General features: G+C 45.2%; 1 protein-coding gene across 1 annotated transcript; it reads left to right on the top strand.

The window, feature by feature from the left end:
• Window positions 1–5854: 5854 nt before the first annotated feature.
• Window positions 5855–7285, top strand: LOC311116398 (uncharacterized protein; the record flags this gene model as incomplete). Its single annotated transcript, XM_084191491.1, has 2 exons — window positions 5855–6202; window positions 7163–7285. Coding segments are annotated over 2 exons (471 nt in total), but the record flags the coding sequence as incomplete, so codon positions are not given.
• Window positions 7286–10854: the final 3569 nt, after the last annotated feature.

Below are 10854 nucleotides of genomic sequence, written 5' to 3'. Positions count from 1 at the left end.
TCTACCTCAGGTGAGCAAAACCTCGAGACTTCCTTAGTATTAGATTTTATGCACCAGCTGTTGTTTACAAATATACACAGACCGCCACCCCTTGTCTTACCGGAGTCAGCCGTTCTATCCTGCCGATGTAGCGTATATCCCGCCAGCTGTATGTTATCCATGTCGTCGATCAGCCACGACTCGGTGAAACATAAGATATACAATTGGTTAGAGGGCTGTAAAACGGCAGCTATCTTCTCCGGCGCCAATATATTGTAAATAAGGTACTGGAACTGACCCTGTATATATCTTCTTCTTCCCTGTATATAGCTTCTTCTTTCCTGTATATATCTTCTTCTTCCCTGTATATGGCTTCTTCTTTCCTGTATATATCTTCTTCTTTCCTGTATATATCTTCTTCTTCCCTGTATATAGCTTCTTCTTTCCTGTATATATCTTCTTCTTTCCTGTATATATCTTCTTCTTTCCTGTATATATCTTCCTCTTTCCTGTATATATCTTCTTCTTTTTTTTTCTTCTTTTTTTTCATTTTTTTTTTTCACCTTTATTTAACCAGGTAAACCAGTTGAGAACAAGTTCTCATTTACAACTGCGACCTGGCCAAGATAAAGCAAAGCAGTGCGATAAAAACAACAACACAGAGTTACATATGGGGTAAAACAAAACAAAGTCAAAAATACAACAGAAATACATATAATATACAGTGTGCAAATTTAGCAAGTTATGGAGGTAAGGCAATAAAATAGGCTATAGTGCAAAATAATTACAATTTAGTATTAACACTGGAATGATGTGCAAGAGATGATGTGCAAATAGAGATACTGGGGTACAAATGAGCAAAATAAATAACAATATAGGGATGAGGTAGTTGGGCGGGCTAATTTCAGATGGGCTGTGTACAGGTGCAGTGATCGGTAAGGTGCTCTGACAACTGATGCTTAAAGTTAGTGAGGGAGATAAGTGTCTCCAGCTTCAGAGATTTTTGCAATTTGTTCCAGTCATTGGCAGCAGAGAACTGGAAGGAATTGCGGCCAAAGGAGGTGTTGGCTTTGGGGATGACCAGTGAGATATACCCGCTGGAGCGCAGACTACGGGTGGGTGTTGCTATGGTGACCAATGAGCTAAGATAAGGCGGGGATTTGCCTAGCAGTGATTTATAGATGGCCTGGAGCCAGTGGGTTTGGCGACGAATATGTAGTGAGGACCAGCCAACAAGAGCGTACAGGTCACAGTGGTGGGTATTATATGGGGCTTTGGAGACAAAACGGATGGCACTGTGATAGACAACATCCAATTTGCTGAGTAGAGTGTTGGAGGCTATTTTGTAAATGACATCGCCGAAGTCAAGGATCGGTAGGATAGTCAGTTTTACGAGGGCATGTTTGGCAGCATGAGTGAAGGAGGCTTTGTTGCGAAATAGGAAACCGATTCTAGATTTAACTTTGGATTGGAGATTCTTAATGTGAGTCTGGAAGGAGAGTTTACAGTCTAACCAGACACCTAGATATTTGTAGTTGTCCACATACTCTAGGTCAGACCCGTCTAGAGTAGTGATTCTAGTCGGGTGGGCGGGTGCAAGCAGCATTCGGTTGAAGAGCATGCATTTAGTTTTACTAGTGTTTAAGAGCAGTTGGAGGCTACTGAAGGAGTGTTGTATGGAATTGAAGCTCGTTTGGAGGTTTGTTAACACAGTGTCCAATGAAGGGCCAGATGTATACAAAATGGTGTCGTCTGCGTAGAGGTGGATCTGAGAGTCACCAGCAGCAAGAGCGACGTCATTGATATACACAGAGAAAAGAGTTGGCCCAAGAATTGAACCCTGTGGCACCCCCATAGAGACTGCCATAGGTCCAGACAACAGGCCCTCCGATTTGACACATTGAACTCTATCTGAGAAGTAGTTGGTGAACCAGGCGAGGCAGTCATTTGAGAAACCAAGGCTATTTAGTCTGCCAATAAGAATGCGGTGGTTGACAGAGTCGAAAGCCTTGGCCAGGTCAATGAAAACGGCTGCACAGTACTGTCTATTATCGATCGCGGTTATAATATCGTTTAGGACCTTAAGCGTGGCTGAAGTGCACCCATGACCAGCTCGGAAACCGGATTGCATAGCGGAGAAGGTACGGTGGGATTCGAAATGGTCGGTGATCTGTTTGTTGACTTGGCTTTCAAAAACTTTTGAAAGGCAGGGCAGGATGGATATGGGTCTGTAACAGTTTGGATCTAGAGTGTCACCCCCTTTGAAGAGGGGGATGACCGCGGCAGCTTTCCAATCTCTGGGGATCTCAGACGTTACGAAAGAGAGGTTGAACAGGCTAGTAATAGGGGTTGCGACAATTTCGGCGGCTAGTTTTAGAAAGAAAGGGTCCAGATTGTCTAGCCCAGATGATTTGTAGGGGTCCAGATTTTGCAGCTCTTTTAGAACATCAGCTGTCTGGATTTGTGTGAAGGAGAAGCGGGGGGGCATGGGCAAGTTGCAGCGGAGGGTGCAGAGCTGGTGGCCGGGGTAGTGGTAGCCAGGTGGAAAGCATGGCCAGCCGTAGCAAAATGCTTGTTGAAATTCTCGATTATTGTAGATTTATCGGTGGTGATAGTGTTTCCTAGCCTCAGTGCAGTGGGCAGCTGGGAGGAAGTGCTCTTATTTTCCATGGACTTTACAGTGTCCCAAAACTTTTTGGAGTTAGTGCTACAGGATGCAAATTTCTGTTTGAAAAAGTTAGCCTTTGCTTTCCTAACTGCTTGTGTATATTGGTTCCTAACTTCCCTGAAAAGTTGCATATCGCGGGGGCTATTTGATGCTAATGCAGTACGCCACAGGATGTTTTTGTGCTGGTCAAGGGCAGTCAAGTCTGAGGAGAACCAGGGGCTATATCTGTTCTTAGTTCTGTATTTTTTGAATGGGGCATGTCTATTTAAGATTGAGAGGAAATTACTTTTAAAGAACAACCAGGCATCTTCTACTGACGGAATGAGATCTATATCCATCCAGGATACCTGGGCCAGGTCAATTAGGAAGGCCTGCTCGCTGAAGTGTTTTTGGGAGCGTTTGACAGTGATGAGGGGTGGTCGTTTGACCGCGGACCCGTTACGGACGCAGGCAATAAGGCAGTGATCGCTGAGATCCTGGTTGAAGACAGGGGAGGTGTATTTAGAGGGTAAGTTAGTCAGGATGATATCTATGAGGGTACCCATGTTTACGGATTTAGGGTTGTACCTGGTAGGTTCGTTGATAATTTGTGTGAGATTGAGGGCATCTAGTTTAGATTGTAGGATGGCCGGGGTGTTAAGCATATCCCAATTTAGGTCACCAAGCAGTACGAACTCTGAGGATAGATGGGGGGCAATCAATTCACATATGGTGTCCAGGGCACAGCTGGGGGCTGAGGGGGGTCTGTAGCAAGCGGCAACAGTGAGAGATTTATTTCTGGAAAGGTGGATTTTTAGAAGTAGAAGCTCAAACTGTTTGGGCACAGACCTGGATAGTATGATGGAGCTCTGCAGGCTATCTCTACAGTAAATTGCAACTCCACCCCCTTTGGCAGTTCTATCTAGACGGAAAATGTTATAGTTGGGGATGGAAATTTCAGAATTTTTGGTGGCCTTCCTAAGCCAGGATTCAGACACTGCTAGAACATCAGGGTTGGCGGAGTGTGCTAACGCAGTGAATAACTCAAACTTAGGAAGGAGGCTTCTGATATTTATGTGCAGAAAACCAAGACTTTTACGGTTACAGAAGTCAACAAATGATAGCTCCTGGGGAGTAGGAGTGATACTGGGGGCTGCAGGGCCTGGGTTAGCCTCTACATCACCAGAGGAACAGAGGAGGACTAGAATAAGGATACGACTAAAGGCTTTAAGAACTGGTCTTCTAGTGCGTTGGGTACATAGAATAAAGGGGGCAGTTCTCCGGGCGTTGTAGAAAAGATTCAGGGCATTATGTACAGAAAAGGATATGGAAGGATATATAGCTTCTTCTTTCCTGTATATATCTTCTTCTTTCCTGTATATAGCTTCTTCATTCCTGTATATAGCTTATTCTTTCCTGTATATAGCTTCTTCTTTCCTGTATATAGCTACTTCTTTCCTGTATATATCTTCTTCTTTCCTGTATATATCTTCTTCTTTCCTGTATATAGCTTCTTCTTTCCTGTATATAGCTTCTTCTTTCCTGTATATAGCTTCTTCTTCCCTGAATATGTTCTTCTTATTTCTTATTTTTATTTATCGTGTGTTTTAGCATTTTGTTTACAGTTGTAGCATTTTAGCTAAAGCAAAACCTAACCCTAACCCTTTTCCTAACCTTAACCTAATTATCTTAACCTGCCATGTTAATTTTCCTGAACTGCTACTTTAATTCGCCTAACCTTCTACTTAAATTCGCCTAACCTTAACCTAATTATCTTAACCTGCTACATGAATTATCCTAACCTGTTAAATTAATTCTCCTAACCTGCTATGTTAATTCTCCTAACCTGCTACATTAATTATTCTAACCTGCTACATTAATTATCCTAACCTGCTATGTTAATTATCCTAACCTGCTATGTTAATTATCCTAACCTGCTATGTTAATTATCCTAACCTGTTATGTTAATTTTCATAAGCTGCTTCAAAAAGTCATGCCATCAGTTCCGAGAAAAACCATCAGTCATCACCACACCCGCACTCACCTCCACCCTGTTACACAAAACCAAGTCTAATTTCACTCCACTGTGCCTCCACAACAGACACAAGAAGAAAACCTAATAGATCAATAATTTGTCCATGGCTCATGACAAAAACTGAACTTTAATCAAAAGCCCATATCAGCGTCCAACTAGGCACAGTTTCGCACGCCAGCGCTGCACGCATTTAGTAGCCTAGTGCGCTTCTATGACAACGGCAGTAAACAACATGGCGCCGTGTGTGGTGATCTGAAGTTCATTGTCCCACTCTCTCTGAAAGGTATAACAACATTCAATACTTTTCTTAAAATGCGTTGCTGAATTACTGCATCACTCGCGTTTTACTGAACTTACGTAATGATACATTTAGACATTGACGCTCCTGCAGTTTCGTGATTGATACTGGGTGCTTCCTCTGGCTATCTAACTCCGATTTCAGAGCACTCTCGTCTGAGTGTGACGAATTTACGAACGCTCAACACCCGTTGAATATGACCGGTGTCACTAAACGTCGGCAAAAAAAGCGTAATTAAATTGTTGCCAGCAGCACAGTTATAGTCACCAACGCTCTGGATAACATGAAAACAGCCTAACCAACTCCGCTAGGGCGAGTAAAATGGTCAGAGTGAGGTTGTTCTCTCATTTGTGTCTGGAAGCAGCTAGTGTTACATTTACATTTCAGTAATTTAGCAGACGCTCTTATCCAGAGCGACTTACAGTTAGTGAGTGCATACATTTTCATACTGCCCCCCCCCCCGTGGGAAACGAACCCACAACCCTGGCGTTGCAAGCGCCATGCTCTACCTACTGAGCTACAGGGAACGGTAGCCAGTTAGCGTGGGTGCTTGACTGCCGTTGTGAGGTCAAAACGCTCGGCTCAACCCTACTCCTCGGCCAGAGAGTCCAGTGTGCGCTCTGAATGCTCTGAGAGCGAAACGCGAGCGAAACGCTCTGAATTTACGAACGCCCAGAGGTCATTCTGAGCGTACTCGGGCACTACAGATTGAATTTACTAACGCACCCACTGTTGCTGACTGGCCACTGTTTGCTACTGTAGCAACAGTCCGCTACATTGTTGTGGAAACAATAATGTTTTAAAATATGCAACATTTCAGAAAGTAGCAAACAAACTGTCAAACTTGTATTTGGTAAGATAAACCTATTAATTTGAAACCAGTAGGCCTGTCGATATGGCGTCAAAAAGTGACAACAAGCCCAGCACCTGTGGCAACCGGAGGAGGCCAAGCGCGACTAAAGAGGATGTGAAGCGGATGTGTCCGCAGCAACGGGCCCGGTACCTGGCCTACGAGGAGCCGCCGAAAGAGGCGAAGACCTGGATGGCGATGTCTCGGCAGCGGGTGTCTGCCTGGGAGTCTCCCGGGACCGGGGGGAAGAGACAGACACCTGTCGGTCATCAACACTGCGACGAGAGGGATGAGGACGAGAAGAGACGTCACGACCTGATCATAGGACAGCTGAAGGCCGCTGAAGCCCGCAACAGAGTTCGACAGATGAGACTGCAGTATAGGAGTATGAGGGTAAGAATGTCCTCCCTCTTTTGCCCTGTTCCAAATGGTAACCCACTCTCTATATAGTGCACTACTTTGAACAAGATGCCTATGGGCCACTGATCAAAAGTAGGCTCCTACACAACATGAGAACAACATGATAGGGAATAGGGTGCAATCTGTCTCCATATATTCACACAGGTAAAAATGAAAGCGTCTGCTAAACGATATATCATTAACTGCGTCTTCTCGTATTCTGACTGCACACACAGTGAAAACGAGCCTACCTTTAAATCCACTGTAGAAGTTCCTGTGGTAAGAAGTCAATGATATTTAGTTTTTCCCTCTTCCTCTGCCATCCCTCTTAATTATGATGTCAATTACTGGGCCTGAACCACATTAATAATTGGCTTCCCCTCCATGAGGTCTGAATATTATGTTTCCCTGTCTGTGCATATCTCCATCCAGCCGTGCAGACCGAGGAAATCAATCTAATTTGGGAAGCACCTCTGTCATCGTATTCACATAGTTTTTTTCATTTTTATTTAAATTTAGATTAATTGAACTGCTCCCCGATCATTGCTAGGCTGTAATTCCTCTCTGCACACAATAACAATGAACCTAGCCTACTAGAAATTTCACGTGAGAAACCTATTCTATTGTCATATTTAGTTTACCGTTCCGCTGCCGTCCCTCTTCATCAGAGCGGTATCATCAGTCATTACGATGTCAATTACTGGGCCTGACCCACAACACTAACAGGTTTCTTCTCCGTGAGGTCTGAACCACAATACTAACAGGTTTCTGCTCCGTGAGGTCTGAACCACAATACTAACAGGTTTCTGCTCCATGAGGTCTGAACCACAACACTAACAGGTTTCTGCTCCGTGGACCTGAATACTATGTTTCCCTGTTTGTGCATATCTCCCTCCCTCCCTCCATCGATCCGTCCCTCCATCGATCCCTCCATCCGTCTATCCGTCCATGCAGACCCAGGAAATCAATCTAATGATTTCGTGCCAGTCCAGTGCCCAGACCGCCGTCCGTCTTGAGTTGCTGCTGCCAACAGAGGAAAGCAAGATAAATACCATCGATTGTCTGGACAAACTGCAGGTGGGTTAAACAGCACCTCTCTCCCAACCCTCTACCCTCCATATATCCCTCCCTACCTCCCAACCCTCTACCCTCCATATCTCCCTCCCTACCTCCCAACCCCTTGGAAAGAAAACAGTGTGTGTGTGTGTGTGTGTGTGTACGTGCTTGTGTGTGTGTGTGTGTGAGCTGCAGGAAGGAGCCTCTCTCTGTGTTTAATACCTCTGAGAGGTGGAAGTGTTACATCGGCGGACGCGGTGGATTGAGACTCATCCGATGCAAAAAGATGTCTCTAGCTTAAACTGACAGATTCTTTATGGGGACTTTTTTTATTATGTTACTTAGACTGATGCACCGGTGCGTCAGTAGACTTTTTAAACTGAATTCCCTCGTGTTGTCTTTGATGCTTTGCATTCAAATGAGGTACACATGTCTGTCTCGGGAAGATTACAATAAGTCATATTTGCCTTTCGAGCTATTCGTTATTTCTGTTCTGTCTCAGCGTTGATATGGTGACATACAACACACAGCACTATGGAGGATACACATGGGTTGACAGTCGTCTTATTGAGTCACAACACTACTGATGCTACCGACCGACCAACCGCCTGCCACCACTGTCAGGGGATGACACAGGCTCTCCACGGAGGGAGAGACAGAGAGGGTGAGACAGAGAGGGTGAGACAGAGAGGGTGAGACAGAGAGGGTGAGACAGAGAGGGTGAGACAGAGAGGGTGAGACAGAGAGGGTGAGACAGAGAGGGTGAGACAGAGAGGAGAGCGCGATATGCACTTTATGGCAGTGAGGTGTGGGGTCCACTTGCAAAACAAGATTTCACCAATGGGACAAACACCCCATTGGAACCCTGCATGCAGAGTTCTGTAAGATTATCCTACATGTCCAGAGGAAAACTACAAACAATGCATGCAGGGCAGAATTAGGCCAATATCCACTAATAATAATACAATTTAAAAAAGCTATTCAGTTTTGGAAACATCTAAAATACAGTGACCCCCGAGTGGCGCAGCGGTCCAAGGCACTGCATGGCAGTGCTTGAGGCGTCACTACAGACCCGGGTTTGATCCCGTGCTGTATCACAACCGGCCGTGATCGGGAGTCCCATAGGGCGGCGCACAATTGGCCCAGCATCGTCCGGGTTTGGCCAGGGAATGCCGTCATTGTAAATAAGAATTTGTTCTTAACTGACTTGCCTAGTTAAAATAAAGGTCACATATCATTACCAAGCCCTGCAAAGAAAAGAGTACCCTCATCCAGCTGGTTCTGGGGCTGAGCTCACAAACCTGTTCTACTAACACACTGAAGCCTCAGGACCAGAACATCCAATCAATCAGAATAAACCAAATTACAACACGGTCAAAGCAAAACTACATTACCTATTGGGACACACAAGCGAAATGCAGTGCTATCTGGCCCTAAATCAACAGTACACCATGGCAAACTATTTGACCATGGTTACTGATCAAAACCTTAGAAAAACCTTGACAAAGTACAGGCTCAGTGAGCACAGCCTTGCCATTGAGAAGGGTAGACACAGGAAAACCTGGCTCCCTGTAGAGGAAAGGCTGTGCAACCACTGCACCACAGCAGAACCTGAGACAGAGCTGTATTTCCTGACAAAATGTAAAAAATATAAAACAATTAGAGTGTCATTTCATGAGAGAGATCAAAAGAGAGGGCAAGAGAGAGAGAGAGCGCAAAAGAAAGAGAGAGAGAGAGAAAGGAGAGAGCAAGACAGAGAGAGCGAGAGAGAGGGAGAGAGACAGAGAGAGAGAGCGAGACAGAGAGAGAGAGAGAGAGAGAGAGAGAGAGAGAGAGAGCGAGAGAGAGAGCGAGACAGAGAGCGAGAGAGAGAGACAGAGAAAGAGAGAGAGAGCGAGACAGAGAGAGAGAGAGACAGAGAGAGAGAGCGAGAGAGAGAGCGAGAGAGAGAGCGAGAGAGAGAGCGAGACACACAGAGAGAGAGAGAGAGAGAGAGAGAGACAGAGAGAGAAAGGCATTTAAACTATCTCAGCTCAGCAGGGGAAGGGAATGTGAATAATAGCTGAGGCACTTCAGAAAATGTAAATATGTAATTCAACAGCGACAGACAGGTGAACCTTTTCAGCATACTGACCACATTTCACTGACATACCGAGACATTATTCACACAGGCGGTTCAACAACGATTTCCTATCTCTGTAGTATGTGTGTGTGTGTGTGTGTGTGTGTGTGCGTGCGTGCATGTGCGCGTGTGTGTGCGTGCGTGTGTGTGTTTGTGTTTGTGTGTGTGTGTGCGTGTGCGTGCGTGCGTGTGTGTGTGTGTGTGTGTGTGTGTGAGTGTGTGTTTATGTGTGTAGGTTGCCAGTATCTGAGCTGCTACGCTCTCCTCATTGTACTCCGTATCATTTTCCAAAGACAAACGGCACATGACACGGAGTACAAGGAGTGGAATGTTACAGAGACTGGTACAAATACTGTTTGTGTGTGTGTGTGTGTTGTGTGTGTGTGTGTGTGTGTGTGTGTGTGTGTGTGTGGACATGTTTAACTATTCTTGTGGGGACCAGAAGTCCCCACAAGAATAGTAAACAAATAAAAATTTAACCAACTGAGGACATTTTGTTAGTCCCCACGAGGTCAAATGCTATTTCGAGGGGGTTTAGGATTAAAATGTAGTCATTTTGCAGAGACACTCTTATCCAGAGCGACTTAGAGTTAGTGAGTGCATACATTTTCATACTGGCCCCCCGTGGGAATCGAACCCACAACCCTGGCGTTGCAAGCGCCATGCTCTACCAACTGAGCTACACGGGACTACAACATTCATCTGCTACTAATACACATAGCAGGGCCTTCGAAAACACAAATACGTTTCACACATGCATCAATTCAGGCAGTACAATTTCTCACTCCCTGGACTAGCTTGTTTCATGTAGGATATCTTACTTAGTGTTAAGGTTAGAATTACGTTTAGGGTTAGGCACTAGGGTTAGGAGCTATGGTTAGGGTTAAGGTTAGGTTTTTGGGTTAAGGTTAGGACTGCATTTTTGCTTTGTGTTTCTCTATGGAGAGTATCATCCCCTGACAGTGGTGGCAGGCGGTTGGTCGGTCGGTAGCATCATTTACATTTACATTTTAACATTTTAGTCATTTAGCAGACGCTCTTATCCAGAGCGACTTACAGTTAGTGCATACATCATTTTTTATACCCCCCGTGGGAATTGAACCCACAGCCCTGGTGTTGCAAGCGCCATGCTCTACCAACTGAGCTACATCCCCTGCCGGCCATTCCCTCCCCTACCCGGGACGACGCTGGGCCCAATTGTGCCGCCCCCATGGGTCTCCATAAGAAGACTGTCAACCCACGTGTAGCCTCCAGAGTGCTGTGTGGGGGTTGTTACCTGCAGTGTTATTACATTATAATAGTATGACCTGTCATTCATGCTTTCCAAATAGAGATGAAGCTGAATTATCTTGATTAAGAATGATTAGTAAGATAATTGGTCCTCAACTGTCACCTCCTTTCTCCTCTAATCCTTCTTCTCCTCCTCCTCTTCCTCCTCCTTGCCTTCCTTCTCTTGCGCCCCCTCCCT

This window comes from Coregonus lavaretus (genome assembly GCF_964263955.1).
Source record: "Coregonus lavaretus genome assembly, contig: HAP1_SCAFFOLD_3472, whole genome shotgun sequence".
Lineage (NCBI taxonomy): Eukaryota > Metazoa > Chordata > Actinopteri > Salmoniformes > Salmonidae > Coregonus > Coregonus lavaretus.
This window is presented reverse-complemented; position numbering and strand designations above follow the sequence as displayed.